The following is an 18,125-nucleotide window of genomic DNA, read 5'->3' as shown; positions in this document are numbered from 1 at the left end:
CTTTTTATTATGCACACTCAGTATATCTGTCTATACTAATGGGGTCTGGCTATGGTCTGTATTCATCGATGCCTCAAATTATTCAGTACTAGTGACCATGTAATATACAGTGGTACCTCCGGTTGTGCACGGGATCCATTCCAAAGCTCCGGTCGGATCCTGAGGTGTGCATATCTGGAGGTGCCATTTCTGTGCTTGCGCGTGCGGCGAAACCCAGAAAAATACTTCCAGGCTTGCCGCACACGTATCCCGAAGGGTACGTAACCAGAGGTGAACATAAGTAGAGGTACCACTGTATATTAAAAAATGCTGAGGCATGTTCTGGAGAGGTATAATTTATTCTGATGCATGTACGGCATAATTGAACAAAAAGGAGAAGACATGGTTTTGCAGTTATAACTTGGGTGTTTTTTGTTTGTTTGTTTGTTTTTGGTTATTCAGATAATTCAAAATTGGGCAGGTTTGTTTGCTTGTGAATATCGGGATTTGGTATGACGAAACCAGTCAGGTATTCTGAAGGCCTCTTCAGAAGATTTCTCATTTTTCTTTGCTTTCTTGACCTAGCAGTTGGCTAAAAAGGTGGAGACCTCTTGAACATTCCCTTTCCACTTTTCATAGCTGAAGCCCTTTCTAAATTGTTTTGCCTTGGAGCACCACGAGTCCTTTCCATATTCTTTTTGGTACGCTACACAGATCTTATCCCTCTAGGTGCAGATCTGTCACAGCTTTGCATTCAGAAACACTGACTGAAGTCACAGGTCAGTCAAAATCATTTGGGTTTGTCACGGTCCACTTCTTAATCACTCCCAGAAAGCGAGGCGGTGCAGTTCTTTCGCTTACAGCCCCAGGTGTTCTTCCTTCCTATCCAAAGGAAGATTCAGCCACTTATTTTGGGTACTTCCAATTTTATTTCATTGCTTTTTCTATGCCAATAAGATAAATAAAAAGAACTGTAGCTCACCTTACCGTATCTAGGGTTTTCATTTCCTCTGACAAGCTTCTTAAGTCTCAGGAAAGGCACTTACTGATACTTCACATAGGGACTTCCTAGGTCTTCCATTTTTGGAAGAGAAAAAACACAACACTGTGTGAATTGGACTTATTCGGATTTAGAAACTATGCAAAGAAAATATGTAAACCATGCAAGGAAAATTCTGAATTCTCATCCTCTAGGAACACTGAGGATAAAAATAATAAAACCGCACTATATGTTTCTATGTCTGATCTTTGTTTCCTTTCCATGGTGTATTGGTTGGAAGCATTTTTTGACCTAAAGTTATCCTCAGATGGCACTCAGCATCCTAGAATTTGCAGCCCACTGTACATAGTGCATTTCTGTATGTCTCCATTGTTCCTGTTAATACGGTGTCTATAGCCACCCATCAACAAATATTCTCTGTGCAGTTTTCAAGCAAGGCAATAGTGGGATTACAATCTATAACAGTTTAAAAAACAACAACAACCAAGCCAATTTTTGAGAGTTAGCAGCATTTGATCACATTCAGTCACTGAAGCCAATATTCAAAGCCTATCCATCCATCTATCTATCATCTATCTATCTATCTATCTATCTATCATCTATCTATCATCTATCCATCTATTCATCTATCCATCTATCTATCTATGCAAAGGGACATGGATGTCACTGTGGTTTAAACCACTGAGCCTCTTGGGCTTGCCGATCAGAAGGTCAGTGGTTTGAATCCCCACAATGGAGTGAGCTCCCATTGCTCTGTCCCAGCTCCTGCCAACCTAGCAGTTCGAAAGCATGCCAATTCAAGTAGATAAATAGGTACTGTTATGGCAGGAAGGTAAATGATGTTTCTGTGAACTCTGGTTTCTGTCATGGTGTCCCGTTGTGCCAGACATGGTTTAGTCATGCTGGCCACATGACCCAGAAAGCTGTCTGTGGATAAATGCTGGCTCTCTCGGCCTGCAAAGTGAGATGAGCACTGCAACCCCATAGTTGCCTATGACTGGACTTAACTGTCCAGGGGTCCTTGACCTTGACCTTTACCTATATATGCAAACTGCATATATATTTTGTTCCAGTTAATGCATTGTATTTTTAACTACCTTGTTGTTTCTTATTTCTACCATGCATGCTGTTGTATTGGCCAAAGTGATCAAAGGCATCTGCTGTGAAAATGTCCTGTGCAATGCTGAATGATTAATGATTCCAGTCTCCTCAGAAAAGACTGGAACTCTAAAGGGTTTCTGTTACACTCCAGCACAAACTGCTTAAAAGCCAACTTCTCCCTAAAGTACTCTGCTTTAAAAAAAAAAAAAAAATAGAGCAGCCATTGCAATTAATGAAAGGGGGAACGAAAGGAAAGCTTCAAAGAAAACACAGTGGCTGTGTTTTGAAGTGGTGAGGGGAAACTCCTGACCACTGTATGAAAGGGAAAAAGGAATACTGGCCATCATTGCTGACGTGCTCCTGTTTCAAATCCGATCATACAAAGCCTGGCTTGGCTTGTGGGCTTGTTGCCCATTTCTAAATGGACTCTGAAATGGCTGCCTTGAAATGAGAGCATATAGCACTGCAGCAGTATGTTTGCAAAGAGTGTTCGGTTCAAACTTTGGCTTCTACAAGTGAGTAGAATCTCCAGGTAATGGGCTTGAAGAGGACTGCAGCCAGTGGTGTGTCGTCCGTGGACTGGGGGACTAGGTAAAGGTAAAGGGACCCCTGACCATTAGGTCCAGTCATGACCAACTCTGGGGTTGCGGTGCTCATCTCGCTTTATTGGCTGAGGGAGCCGGCGTACAGCTTCTGGGTCATGTGGCCAGCATGACTAAGCCGCTTCTGGCCAAACCAGAACAGCGTACGGAAATGCCGTTTACCTTCCCGCTGGAGTGGTACCTATTTATCTACTTGCACTATGAAGTGCTTTCGAACTGCTAGGTTGGCAGGAGCAGGGACCAAGCAACGGGAGCTCACCTTGTCACAGGGATTCAAACTGCCTACCTTCTAATTGGTAACTCCTAGGCTCTGTGGTTTAACCCACAGTGTGACATTTAGTCCCCTAAATGTTCCCCTGGTGCCTCCTTCCCAAAGCCCAGGAAGCTTCTGCTTGGCTTAGGGAGGGAGGTGCGATGCTCTGATGTGTCCAAGAGCCCTCCTGCCATCTTCCCAAAGCCCGGCCGTGACACATGATGCTCACATGCACGATGTCGCAATGTCCCACCCCCAATCAGCCTTGCAAGCTGATGCCTCTGACCCTAACTGTTCTCCCACAGAAGAATTCACTGTACACCACTGACCGCAGCCTGATGCCTTGGGAAGTCACTACCAGTCAAAGTGGTCAACAATGGCCTGCCTCCATTTAAGGCAGTTTTATATGTCCATATCTTGATAATAAGACCCATCAGCTGTGGATGGGTCTGTGCTTACCCAGTTGCCATTCCTGGAAAGACGTGAAACTAGTCTCAGACCTTTATCCAATCTTTTGCTGCACAGAGTGAGACTCTGGACTCAACCTTATTTATGGGATGCCAAGGCAACATCCATCCCTGTGTTCTTGAAAGAGCTGGGAGAGAACCCGAGATGAGGTGCTGTCGTAGTGGCAGCTCTCTGTCTCAGGTAACATATTGCTTTATGACCAGCAGATTGCACTGAGTACAGCAGAAAAGTTTAAAATAGGCATCTCAATAGGGTTCTTAATTGTGTGGGAAGAAAAAAAGAAAAAATTGTGTGAATAGAAAAAAAGGACTAGGATGTGGAGAAGCTCTGCATGATGTAAAGGCATGTCCCTCAACCCTTTTCTACTCAAGTTTCCCTTGATGATCTTTTGCCAACAGAGTGGAGTGTTGATGTCAGAAGTATTGATACCATGCGACTCATTATTTAGAGTAGCTGCCATTTGCTTGGAAACAAAGGATCAGGTTGCTGGAATGCAATCAGTCATAACTAGTGGTCCATAATTATCTGGTTCAGTATGCAAAGTTATGCAACTCATAATGCTCAGGTTTATTAGGAATTGAGCACTGTTTCCCCTGGAGGTTTCGGTCCAGCTTGGAATATTAAATGAGATTCTGCTCACATGTGGCCAACAGCTTTCAACAGATCAGGTACCGAAAGGAAGCTGCTTTCTAGATGCATTCATAGAAGTTCCTTAATGTTCACTCCTGACTTTCAATTAAAGGTGAAGCTCAGTGTTATAGCCCATATGCATCTCATGTAGAAAGTCCTTCCTTCAATCCATGGCTGCCACAGTTGTACAGCCTACAAGCGACCTTCTACTGAGATGCTGGAGAGACCGTGACAATCAAAGTTGACAAGGCAGAGCTAGACAAACAAATAGTCTGACTTGGAATAAGGAAGCTTGTTGGGTTTCTAAAATGTCATTGACTGCTGTGGAACTTCATGACCTTTTAATTTACTGAGCTGCTTGAGCAAATAAACCGGGGGAATGTCTGAGCCCTTTGCTGTGCCATTTGTGTTCATTACAACTTCAATCACGCTGGTGGTACCAAGCCAAATCACAATTTTCTAAGTGGGCAGTGTGATGATGCATATGCGCCTAGCACCCTCAGCATGCTCACACCAACATTATGGACAAAAAGAGGAAGCAATGAGCTTTCCCCAAACGAGCTTTCCACAAATGGTTTGCCAAGAAACCTCATAAGTTCCGAGCCAATTCCAAATCAAGCCGAAGGGAGCTCACCCATCACTGCTCATTACTGAAATGATATATTTAGGTTTTGTGTGATTCTGGGTTTTGGGCTCAAGAGAAGAATAAATTTACTTAAACATTTCTTTAATACTGTATAAATGTTGCATTTGCACAGATCGTTTACATATGGCTTGCAAGCCATCTGGTGTACTAAACAGCTATCATCGCCGATAAATTGTGCCGTGTTTGCATTTGAGGCCTGCAGTGAAGATTTTATTATTCGTCTGCATGTTATTTCATTATTTGTCGCTATGTTTATTTATCATTCTTTCCCTAGTTTGAGCGCCTGACATCACTTTCAATTAAAGTAAATCACTTTGAAGTAGTTTTCCATTAGCATTTCCTAATTCTCTGGGATTTACTTTCAGACAAAGTGAGGGGCGGGGGAAGAGATGGAGAGAAATACTGTTTGATGAGAATTCAGGTAATAGTAGAAAACAATGTTTGATTTTTCTGAAATAATTCTGCACTCTTGTAGGGCGAACCTGGAGAAGCTGGTAACCCTGGCCCTCCTGGAGAAGCTGGAACAGGGGTAAGTGTTTATGTTTTTTAGATAACATTTGATAAAGTGTTATTGTAATGTAGCCTTAACTGTTCTACAACTTCAAGGGATACTATGTCTTTATTTCATTGCATCAGGGGTTATAGGTGTTTCCTAGGTATATGAATTAGAGAAAGAGCCCTTGGACTCAGTCCAAAGATTTTTGGTCATTAGCTACAATCTGATTGGCTAGTAAACCTACACAGCTCAACTGCCTGGGCATACTCAATGGGCTCTGGAAGCTCAGCCTGTCAAATATTGGGGGTTGCTGGTTAGGAAATTAGGCTACATCTTTCTCTCCAGCTCTCCAGTTCACCCCAGTTCCTGGATTCCTAAATGGATACCTGCCCTCTCTGCCTATTTTTCTGACCCAGCTGATATGTTGGGTCCTCTTACCTGTTGATCTGGAGAGCTGCCCTGGCCCCAATTGTCTTCCCTGGGGTTTCATTCTAGAAGGACTCATACATACCCATCAACATTTTATTTGCCTACAGATTAGGGACTGATTTCTACCAACATTTCTCCAATAGCCCTTGCTTTACAGATGACAATTCAATGATGATGATGATTTCATTTATATACCGCCCATCTGACTGGATTGCCCAACCACTCTGGGTATCTACCAACAAAATATTAAAAGACAAAAATTTCAAACATTAAAAAGCTTCCAGTACAGGGGCTGCCTTCAGATGTCTTCTAAAAGTCTGATTGATGCCTATTTCCTTGACATCTGATGGGAAGGTGTGCACACCAATAAATTCCTTCCTCATTTCTTGCTCCCTCCCTGCATTCTTGCAATCGGAAAAATAAATGATGTCAAAATGTAATTGGCAGTGGGACTACTTTCCAATCTGGAGGCCGATCTGGACTTTCCAGGTGTTCTACAGATATTTTTTGTGGGTGGAGAGTTCAGTATGTTACAAAGCTTTCCCCATTAAAATGTGGTGATTATCTCTTCAGAACGTTTTATGTCTGATTTCCTTTTCTGTCCCTGTGTCAGTTTACATAATGCCCTGACAATTGTGTCTGTCCTTTACAGGGTCCAAAAGGGGAAAGGGGTGAAAAGGGTGAGGCTGGACCACCAGGGGCAGCTGGACCAGCAGGTATTAAAGGACCTCCAGGTGATGACGGACCTAAAGGTAACCCGGTAAGTGACCCTATCATTTTTTATTTAAAAAAAATAAAACAATGGATTTATAATGCAATACAGCCCTGTTCCATGAGTTTATTCTTTCTGACATGCTCTGCTGCCCCGCTAGAGCCACAGCAGCCATGAGGGTAACTCTATACAACCCTCAGACTTATTTCAGAAGCCCAGTCCGACACCTCGAGTCCTACCCCTAGCAGCCCAGTGGGTGAGAAGGCAGAGAGAGAATTGGGCATTTTTCTTGCCAAATGCAAGGCTGTTCTTTTAAAAGAGATTGAGAAGCAATACATAACACAAGTGGGTGAGAAGAAGATTTTATTCGTAAACAGCAAGCAATACACACACACACACACACACACACAGTGGTACCTTGGGTTACATACGCTTCAGGTTACAGACTCTGCTAACCCAGAAATAGTACCTCGGGTTAAGAACTTTGCTTCAGGATGAGAACAGAAATTGTGCTCATGCGGCGCGGCAGCAGCAGGAGACCCCATTAGCTAAAGTGGTGCTTCAGGTTAAGAACAGTTTCAGGCTAAGAACGGACCTCCAGAACGAATTAAGTACTTAACCCGAGGTACCACACACACACACACACACACACACACACAGCATGCACTTCTATCTGCCACTTGGAAGCCCTCAAAAAGTGACGAAGTGACTCCCCCAGGTAGCCTCTGTTTGCATGGCCCTGCGGCCGATCAGCCTGTACACAAGCTTCAGAGAAACTCTGCCCAACCATCTGATTTTATAGATAGCCACCTCCTCCCAATGCCTCAATTTAACAATTTCCAACATCAAAGAAGGTTTCCGGCACTATCCTCCCAGACTAATTAAGGCAGCTGGGGGTGAGGCTTCATCTCCTCCCAACTGATTAGGACATCAGAAAAGGTTCTCACATCTTAAAAGATAGGGGGAAAGGAAGAAGCAGGGGGCAAGAAGGATAACTATGTTAGATCACTAACTCCTCAAAATACAAATATCTTCTGGATAGATGCCCATACAACACTGAAGGACAGAGAGCGAGGAAGGGGTGATATAAATACAAAGAAAAATGGGGAAATACTCCCACTTTTGGCTCTGCCCCAACCCACGTCTGGCTTCAGCCTTGCCCACACAACAGATTGCCTATCAGCAAAAAAGGCATCCCCACTTCTGCTCCAGAACCTCGGTCTTAGTTATTTCTACACTGTGTCTGCCATTAATAACTTGGTTGTTTGTTGTCACTGGTTCCAATCTTTAGTTGATACCACCAGCCTTAACTTGCTTTCTGTCTCTGTAGGGTCCTGTTGGCTTTCCTGGTGACCCTGGTCCCCCTGGTGAACCTGGGCCTGCTGTGAGTATCTTGACAATTCAGATGGCTAGTAGCAATCCTGTAGACACTTACCCGGGAATGAGTCATGTCAAACTCTGTGAGGTGGCTTCTCTGTAGCTGCAGATAAGATTGCACTGTATCATAGAATCATAGAATTGTATGGGACACTGGGGATCATCTAGTCCAGCCCCCTGCAAAGCAGGAATATGTAGCTGTGCCATACGGGGATCGAACCTGCAACCTTGGCATTATCAGCACCATGCTCTAACTGGGCTGCATTTATTTTCTTTTTTATTTTTTAATAATATTTTTTATTATTTTTAACGTGTAAATTATAATACATACCACAAAAATTCACCACTTATACAATCTTTTTTGGACTTCCATCAGCACCTCTGATGATCCACCGTTTTTATCACCTCTTACGCATTTCTTAATTCATATTGCCTTTAATTATCTTAACTAACCATCCTCCCCTTTATCCATTTTTGCAATAGTTCCAATAATTCACCATGATCAGACTATGTTTGTAGGTTTGCAAGAAGTTTTGTGAGGGCTGCATTTATTTTCACACCTAAGTGACATTCCTGTGGCTTCAACCAATGTTGGGTGTGGTTTGGTGGAAGCGTGTGGTTGGAGAGTCTTGTTTGTGACAATATGCTATGAGCAAAAAGCTCTGATTGGGGGAATGGCCCAATTGTGCTTTTAATGGAAGAGAAGCCATGTTCTTTGCATGCAGTTCTAACCATAAGTAGATCATTTAATCTGGACAGTTGTTTTATGTCCATTTTATATGTATCCTACCAAGGAGGTCACAGGTTACGCTCACAGCAACCCTGTGAGGGTGGCCCAAGGTGAACCAGGAACTCTGTGACTGAGGATTGGAATCTGGCTCTCCACACCCTTAGTCCAATATTCAAACTATTATACATTGAATTTTTGTTCTAGTTGGCTACTTTGCCCAGCCCAAGCAAGTGTCTGAGAATGAATGCTGCTACAGCTAATTAGGATTGGCCCTGCAAAACTGCCTATAGGAAAGTCTGCCATATGCAAGTCCCTCTTGAGAGCAATTAGATGAAGTGTGGGATTTACATGAGCAATCTTTTCTGCAAGTCTTTAGTAGTTCTTCTAAATGAACGTCATTTTTCTGTACAGGATACAAAATTCAGGTAGGGTTAAGTGAGACAAACATTGTCTTTTTCTTCCTAGGGGACTGATGGCACAGGAGGGGAGAAAGGTGAAGATGGTGACCCAGGCCAACCTGTAAGTAAAATATCTCTAATAGCTCTGTAGTATTTGGAATGTGGAATTTTCACTGAAAAATTGCAAGTTGCATTCCTAGGACACACACACACAAAATGAAAGCAAAATAATGCAACCATTGATTGCATTTTCTTCTCAAATTTAAATCTTTTCTCAGTGGGAAACAAGTGCTGGAAGTGGATGAATAAGCACCAGAGGAAGTAATTAGCTGAGATCCAGAACAATTTATAGGTTACCGTATTTTTCCGCATATAAGACGCCCCCATGTATAAGATGCCCCTTATTTTTGGGGACTCCAAATTAAGAAAACACCCCTCAGTACTACCCATGTATAAGACGAGCCCCAATTTTAAACCTAAAATTTAAAATTGGTAAGAAAAACCTAGTCTTATACACGGAAAAATACAGTACTTCCAAATTAAACTTTGCTTGGACTTACACAGGCTGTCCTAAGACCAACTGCATGACATGGCCATTTGGGAATGATTTTATGTTGTGTGTATTATTTGAATGAGCAGTAAGGTAGACTCTGGGAAGAAAGTGATATATAAAATGCTTATGTGGACAGACAGCTACAAGGAATTCAAATAGGTACTTATGGCAAGGCTAGTGGGAACTGGACATTTTAGGCATGCCTGAATTCCAGCTCACCACATCAGATCAAAACGTCTTTTCAATATCAGTCAATCAATAATTTTATTTGTGAGCTGCCTTTCCAAAGTTAAAACCATGCTCAAGGCAACTTACAACATATAAAAATCACATAATTACATAATTGCAAATAATCACAGACAAAAAATTAAAGCAAACAGAAGTACGCAACCAAATTGAACAATTTCCGCATGAGATCTAAAATAACAATACAAAGAAGTTCCAGAAGAATGTCCAGTGGTGCCTCTGTAATAGGTTTTTAAGACAAGGACACCCTACTCTGTTTAAACTTGATTAATTCCACTGATAATGGAACCTAGATGTGAAAAAACAGGGGCATCCTGAGATAAAAGCTTGCTGGCCTTTCCAGTTATTCACTTATAATAGAGGTGAATGAGTAATTACTATCTTTGAATTGGGGGGGGGAAGGTTTTGGTGCACTTCTTGAGCAAAAATATTGGGACAGTGCACACAGAAATGCACGTATTTACAGAAATAAAATGCAAAGTGCATTATATCAGGGGAGAATCGTTTGCAAAAAAAGAGCATATTATTAGGAAAACGTCCATACAGAAATGTGTATATTAGGAGTAATGCACATGTAAATTCATACGAATTTTCATGCGGACCTTTTTTTCTTTTCTTTTTTTGAAAATGGTAATTGATGCAGAAACTGTTTGAGATCTGTCCATTTGTACAACTGTCACCACAAAGGATCCCTGATCAAATCTATCTGAAAGTGTCAAGGACTGTTCTGTGTCAATACAATATTTCCTGATCTTCAGCGGCACGTACCAAGGGTATTCATACAGATATTTTATTTTTCCAGGGTCCACCAGGTCCTTCAGGTGAAGCAGGACCCCCTGGCCCTCCTGGGAAGAGAGTAAGTCATGTTTCTCTATGCAAGTTTTTTTCTGGCATTTTACCTCAATATCATTTCCCTAACATTGTGCCCCCCGCTCCAAGTTCAAGTTTTTGTGGGCTTCTTTTCCTATTAAAAAATAGCATAAAGAACCCAATTGCCCCTTCTCCTCCTTCCTTCCTCCATGTGCTGTTCTGGGGGCTCTCCTGACCCCCAACCCACCCCAAGGCAGTTTGGGGGGGTAGAGCAGGTACATGTGGAAAGGTAGGGGGAAATTCCCACCACACAAGCTGAAGTCTTTTATGCCATAATTCATGGCCACTTCTGGTACAGCACATTTCAACTTCAACTTACAATCAAACCTCGGATCCCAAACGCCTCCATTTTGGAACATTTCGGCTCCCGGACGCCGAAAACCTGGAAGTAAATGCTCCGGTTTTTGAACATTTTTCAGAAGCCAAACATCCAACGCAGCTTCCGCTTGGGTGCAGGATACTCCTGCAACCAATCAAAAGCCACGGCTTGGTTGTCGAACATTTTGGATGCCGAACGTGCTTCTGGAACGGATTACGTCCGACGACCGAGGTTTGACTGTACTCTAAAGGTGGAGTTTTGACTGCAACTTTTTCTGCAATGCTTCAGTGAAGTAATTAAGTTGATTTATCTTACACATCCACAATCTGGGATCAGTCTCATAGGAAGGCATAATAATGTCAAAGATCAAGTTTATGGTAATCCATTGATATATTTTCTCTCTGTGTGTAGCTTCAAGGTCCAGCTTGTACACAGTAAACAGTTTAAACAGAAATGTACCATATTTTGAAAGATGTGTTGTTTCCATTCTTACTTGCAGAGAAGTTATGAATTGTGTGTGAGATTGCATCAGAGCCGTCCCTTGGTACCAATGACCTTTAGGGGTATAAATACACTTAAGTTTGTCATTGTACCTGAGTTGTGGATCATAGAGTTGGTGATGATAAGCAATTGCTGTATGTTAGAACAGGGTTAGAATGGCTGTAATACATGTTGAATGCATTTTGTAATGAGTGCATGGTCTTTTTTTTTTTTAAGAGACCCTAGTGCAAATGCATTATTCAGGTCTTCCTGTTCTGTTGTTTTTTTCCCTAGAATTGCTATTTTTCTAGAAGGAAAAAAAAAAACTCCATTGCTCATTATTATATGCTAATTCATTGAAACTAGTGCAGCAAGCTTTGATCAATTTAATTGGGACAAATTTTAATCAGCAAGCCTGTGGCTTAAGGGCACAGTAGCTTGGGTTTTTTTAGGGCTGTTTTTGTTCTGGTGTGTTCCAGCAACAGAGAGTGAAAGCTAAAATATTAATCCAATATAAAACCCATGTGCTAGTCTTCCGTGATGAAAGAAATGTGTTTGATGGCACCTTGAGACTCACTTTTAATCACCTTTTTATTACAAAATGACATCAGCTTTTGTAGCTGACAACCAACTGCTTCAGGTGGCTGAGCTGGAACTAGGGAAAGCAAGACTGAGAGTCGGTTAAAAGCTCATCAGGATGAGAATCCTGTTGTTTTCTCAGTAGTAGTATACTGAATATTTTAAATGTCCAAAGAAACTATAATCCCCGTTAAACCACAGTTTATTACATCCAAATTTCTTTATTTTCTATAATTTTATTTATAGATTTTTAAACAAATAAACAATTCAACAACATTTCAAATTTAACAATCATTCCACCTACGACTTCCCCTCCCTCCCTCCATGGTTCTCCCAAATTTTCAATTTATGCTGCATATTATAGTTGCTCTATACTTTCACCTTTTTACAATAAACCCCAAAAAAGTTCACCCCCCTGCTGTTCTTACTCAAACCCTATTTGTGTTTTAACATATTTACACTGAGTTTTTAAGTATTCTGAAAACATTTCCCAATCTTTTTAAAAAACCAGACTCTCTCTGATCTCTAATTTTACATGTCAGACTTGCCAATTCTACATATTTTATCAATTTCAGCTGCCATTCTTCCTAGGTAGGTGCCACCTCATTGCACCATTTTTGTGTGCATAGTATTTGTGTTGCCGTCGTTTCGTAAAGAAAAATATTTATCTTTGGGGTGGATATCTGCTTCAGTTATCCCTAGTAATAAAGCTTCTGGTCTTTTTTTAGGAAAGTTACTTTAAATATCTTTTTCAACTAATTATAAATCATCTCCCAAAAGCTATTGTCCATATTCACCACATATGGTAAAATGAGCCTTCTACTTCTACTTCTTAACAACAACAACATTGCTACCAAATTATTGTGTGACTCCTGTTTGCCTGTATCACATTCTACACATACACAGAGCTATTAAGAAAAGCAGTTCTGAGGTTTGCAATGCTATGAATTATCTGCATCATTCTTCGGAGTCAGCTCTAGCTCTTATTTCTCAGTTTATTATCACGCCCCTTTTCAATGTATTAGAAAGTGTTGATAAAATACAAATTCATTGAAATTAAATTGGTTAACTGGTATAAAAGGCAGGTTAATGAACTAAAAATTATTTGATTTGGTGACAGCCAAAACAAAAATGCATTTTTCAGAGGAGTTTTATCATGGAACAACAAGAACGGCCAAGATAATTTCTTTTTTCTGTTTCATTTATCCATAAGCCTGCATATATGCCTGCCAATAATAATAATAATAATAATAATAATAATAATAATACTCTTTCTTTTCTTTTTTTAAAATGTAAGTTGATTGCCTGTGGCAATAATTCCATTTGGCCTTGCTCAGAAAACAACCACATATCACTACTTTATATTCTGTTGCTTAGAAAACACTATAGTCCTAAATTCATTGAGTGAAGCTTACTCCCAAGTAATACGTTTTAAGATCATGATGTAAGATAGAATAATGTTCAGTGCCAAATAAAAAGCAATGTCTTCAGAAAAAAATAGCAATGTTTTAGTAACCTTCAAAAAGTTGATAGGTCTATAATTATCCTACTATCATTAGTCTTTTGACGCTTTGCAGATACACAATAATCTATGCAGATGTATGATCATCTAAACCCTCTTTCTCAACTAATTAGTTGGATTTTTAACAGTTTTTTAAACATACAGCAGCATTAAATGTAAGCCATAATCTATTTAACAAAATGAGATAAACTGTTCTATATAATAGGCTTGAGTGAGCTGACATGCTTAATTAGTTTTATCTATTTTACACAATAATCTATTTGTTCCACCAACTTACTGCACATTTATAATGCTGAAAACGATTACTGTGGCATTAGTAATCTTTCCACTAGAAGTGGGATATGACTCGGTCGAAAATTTAACAATGAATAAGTTTATTAGAGCTGAGGGAAAAGGCTGTTTCCCATTGTAACTTTGTTTCATCCAAGCACAACACACTTGAAGGAAGTGTGCAATACCTCCCAGAGGCTTTAAAAAGGGGGGGGGGGGAATGAATAGACAGTTCTAATCCTTGGGAGCAAAGGAGCTTTACATCTTGCATCCCCAAGCCTGGGGAAGCTCACTCACTCCTGGTCATTTTGTCTCATCAGCTGAAGTACAAGATGGTGGCCACCCATCCCTAGTCCAAATGCTATCTAGAATGGTCATTTAATCTTGCTTAGGGATGAGGAAGAAATTTATGTTTCCATTAAATATGAATCTACCAAATTCACACTTTCCCAAACAAACTTTTTGGGAAACCCTTTGGGAAATGAACGAGTGTTGGTCCTCCCCCCCACTCCTAGATCATTGGTCCATCACAAATTACTAGAATAAGCCTATGTGTGGAATTGGGCTTAACATGCTAAAATCATAGGAAGCAGCCTCATACCATTTGTCCGTCTATTGTTTATCCACCAAGCTCAGTTTTGTATATACAGTCGTACCTTGGATCCCGAATGCCTTGCAAGTTGAACGTTTTGGCTCCTGAATGCCACAAACTCGGAAGTGAGTGTTCCAGTTGGTGAACGTTCGTTGGAACCTGAACGTCCGACACGGCTTCCACGGCTTCTGATTGAGTGCAGGAAGCTCCTGCAGCCAATCGGAAGCCACACCTTGGTTGTTGAACATTTTCGGAAGTCGAACGGACTTTGGGAACGGATTCCGTTCGACAACCAAGGTATGACCAGCAGTGGCTCTCCAGATTCTAAGACCAAGGTCATCACTATCACCTACTATCGGATTCTTTTTTAGAACAGGTGCTGGAGATGGAACCTGGATCTTCTGCATGCAAAACATCTGTCCTGTCACTCAGCTATGGTCTCTAGTGATATCCCTGGGAAACTGAGGAGCATAGAAAGCTACCTCATACTGAATCAGACCACTGGATGATCTAGCTCAATATCTACACAGACTGGTAGCTGTCCAGATTTTCAGACACAGGAGTTTCTCAGTGATAACTGGAGATGCACAGGGATTAAACTTGGGAACTTCTGCATGAAAAGCAGATGTTCTGCCATTGAGCTCTTCCCCTGAGTAAGGCTGCAACCCCATTTCTACTTACCTGGTAGTAAGCCGCACATAATTCAATAGCATTTACTGCTCAGTAGACACAGTTAGAGATGCGTGTGGCATTGTGGGTTATAGTACAGAGCCTAGACTTGCCAATCAGAAGGTCGGCAGTTCGAATCCCCGCAACAGGGTGAGCTCCCATTGCCCAGTCCCAGCTCCTGCCAACCTAGCAGTTTGAAAGCACGTCAAAGTGCAAGTAGATAAATAGGTACCGCTCCAGCGGGAAGGTAACCAGCGTTTCCATGCGCTGCTCTGGTTCGCCAGAAGTGGCTTAGTCATGCTGGCCACATGACCTGAAAGCTGTATGCCAGCTTCCTTGGCCAATGAAGCCAGATGAGCGCCGCAACCCCAGAGTCGTCCACGACTGGACCTAATGTCAGGGGTCCCTTTACCTTTAGACACAGTTAGGCATGTGTTGTAAACCTCTCCTGTTGACACTTGTGGCATAAAAAAAGTTTGACTTTCGATGGGATCATTTCTCAAAAGAGCAGTGTGTGTTTCTCCTAGAAGCTGCAGTGACAATTCTGTGGTACAAGCTACATTTCACAAGCGACACTGCTGGTTTTTCTTATGGTGCTGTGACTCCAGAACCCTTCTGGAAAGCAATGCCACTATGAATTTATATTTCCACCTACTCAGTAACTGGGAGATTGAGTGCAGATTCATTGCTTGGAAGCAGAAGCCCCCTGGGCTCCACAATCATGTTGACTAACATATCCATTGCCCTTTCTGCTTTCACTCTTGCACTCCCATCTCTGGTGTGTGTTCTCACCTTATTTCACCCCTCACATTTCCCAGGCAGAAGCCCTCCTCCTTTCCCTTTTTTCTCTTTCACACTCTGGAGTGTCTTTCCTAATCAGTTTCTTCTTCCACCACAACAGTCAATTGGTCATTCCAGGAAGACTTTAAATCAACGGTGCTGCATTTGGCAATTAAATTCTGTCTCCTCAAAACTTCAAGAATATGTTAGTGTTTCTGTCCACCTAGCCACAAATGCTGGGGATAAGGAAATAGTATTTCCCCCCATAAAATTCTCTCTGTGAAACAGTTAGCTTAAAGCTTTCAGCACCATCCCCAACCTGACCTGTTGTATGAACCAATTCAAGCTCAAGAATCTTGTTGTTTTAGCCAAAATGCTAAACATCTGTGCTTTGCACTACATGTGAAATACCGGCTCTTCTCATAAGAGGATTCCTTTCCACAATCTATTTGCCAGGCAAAAATTGATCTGCTAAAATTACTTCATGGTGACTTCAGCATCTAAAAAAGTAGCATGTGAATCAGCTGTTATCGATCATGAGGTTTTCTGTTTTGTTTTTTCAATGAAGGAGAGCCTCTAATTCTTTTACCATGATTCTAATGTTACTTAGACCCTATATGCCTGAACAAATAAGGATTCAAAGTCTGAAGAAGAATTGGGGGTACAGAAGCCCTGCCCCAGTGTTGGCTCCTCTAAGGTTCCTCTCAGACTTTCGCATAGACTTCCAGCTGAAGGTACTTAGAAGCTGTCATGTGATCAGGAATATCGAGTCCCATGAAGGCCTAGCAGTGCTGCTGCCCTGCCCTGCTACAAGCCGCCATTTTGAATTTTCCCCAGCACCACAAGGGTACAGCTCTGGTATGTTGTGGGAATTTTTAAAAAAACAGTGGCTAGGTGGGAGCCAAGGGAGAGTATTTTGCCAGAGGTCTACTTAACATGGAGCTGGCCATTTATACTTGGTGGACACATTTATTATTATTATTATTATTATTATTATTATTATTAGCTGGCTATCTGACTGGGTTGCCAGAATCAGCTTCTTTACACAAAGACATTCACATCCATATGTAGAATGGGCCTTCCCGCTGTAAAGGTAAAATGCTTGACCAGGTAACTGCGAGGCTTCTTTAAATGTCATGTAAAACAATCTTTTTTTAAAAAAGGGGACGGGAGCTGGAATCTAACAATGATTTACACTGGCTTTGTTTTCCCATTATGGGCAAAGCATTTTGCTTTCTCGGCAGGATGCCCCATGAACTTGTAAATGAGGGTGGAATTCCTTTCTTCCCTTCTGAGCGTATCTACACAGAAAGGCTAGTAGTATAGCAAACAGGTGTGGCTGCTTTTTTCACCCTAACAAACGGCCACGTCATGTTTATGTGCCTGATAAATAATGAATGGCACTTTGCTTAAAAGACAAACAAGCATATTTCCCATCAGCTGACTGATGACTCCAAATAGCATTTCGAACATGTTTTTCGAAGGGAAGCCTTCAGGTTGAGGAATGAGATGAAGATAAACTGCTTCCCAGAATGAGAAAAGTTGCCTCTTTGGCCACTTTGCCGACTCATGGAATTATTTGCATTTGATAAATGCGTTCCCTTCAGAGCGTAAGATAAAATCATAAATAGGCAATGAAACAGTGGCTGGGCTCGGCAAGAGAGATCCAGATGTGTAAGCAGCCCCTGGCAATGGGAAAACTGCACGTTCACATCTGGATTCATACAGCAACACCCCATGGAGTCTCCAGATGCATCTTTTGAGGCAAAGGGCAATGCATATTGGAAGACATTGGTTGTTATGCCAGACTAGTTGCCTGTAGCTTTCTATTCATGTATTTATTTCATCACATTTTTATTCCACCACACTTCCAAGGAATTAATGTTTCTCCACCTCCCTTTTTCTCTCTGTCTCAGAGAGAGAGAGAGAAGGAGAAACAAGCCCAGCGTGACCCAGTGAGCTTCAACTGCAGCTAAATCAGAGCCTGGGGGTGGAGGACGTACATTAATTCCGTGTCCTTATTGTTGCTCAGATCTTTTGTGCCATTTTTTGGTGTTTTTTTAAGCCTGCAATACTACAAAACTCAAGCCGAGGAAAGTAAGATAAATAACAATTAGCCATCTTTTCTTTGTAGAAGCACCATCTGTGCAAGGCCGGCAATCACAGGGTGTTAACGAGAGCCGTTCATTTACCCACTTTGCATTCAATGCAGAATTGGCACTGTTTGATAACGAATGCACCCCTTTTGTTTAGCAATCACGATTCATTGTGTTTATAATTTAGCGATCACAGTGTTCTTAAGCTCTGCTAATTAATGTTGCAGCTGCATTACGAGATTATGCAAGAAACATATTTCTAGTTATAATGAAGTTCTTTCGCAGCTTCTCCCACCAGAAGAGAATTGGTTTTAACCATTTTACAAGC

At 41.4% G+C, this 18,125-nt stretch overlaps 1 protein-coding gene across 4 annotated transcripts in view; it reads left to right on the top strand.

The window, feature by feature from the left end:
- COL11A1 (collagen type XI alpha 1 chain) overlaps window positions 1-18,125 on the top strand; it is a 270,407-nt gene that overhangs the window by 220,008 nt on the left and 32,274 nt on the right. For all 4 annotated transcript variants that reach the window (XM_079981011.1, XM_079981009.1, XM_079981010.1 and 1 more), the window contains 5 exons: window positions 5,155-5,208; window positions 6,257-6,364; window positions 7,647-7,700; window positions 8,889-8,942; window positions 10,423-10,476. In XM_079981011.1, the coding sequence (XP_079837137.1) occupies window positions 5,155-5,208; window positions 6,257-6,364; window positions 7,647-7,700; window positions 8,889-8,942; window positions 10,423-10,476 (324 nt within the window). The remainder of the gene's footprint in view (window positions 1-5,154; window positions 5,209-6,256; window positions 6,365-7,646; window positions 7,701-8,888; window positions 8,943-10,422; window positions 10,477-18,125) is intronic.

Source organism: Podarcis cretensis (assembly GCF_951804945.1).
Source record: "Podarcis cretensis genome assembly, chromosome: 6".
Taxonomy (NCBI): Eukaryota; Metazoa; Chordata; class Lepidosauria; order Squamata; family Lacertidae; genus Podarcis; species Podarcis cretensis.
This window is presented reverse-complemented; position numbering and strand designations above follow the sequence as displayed.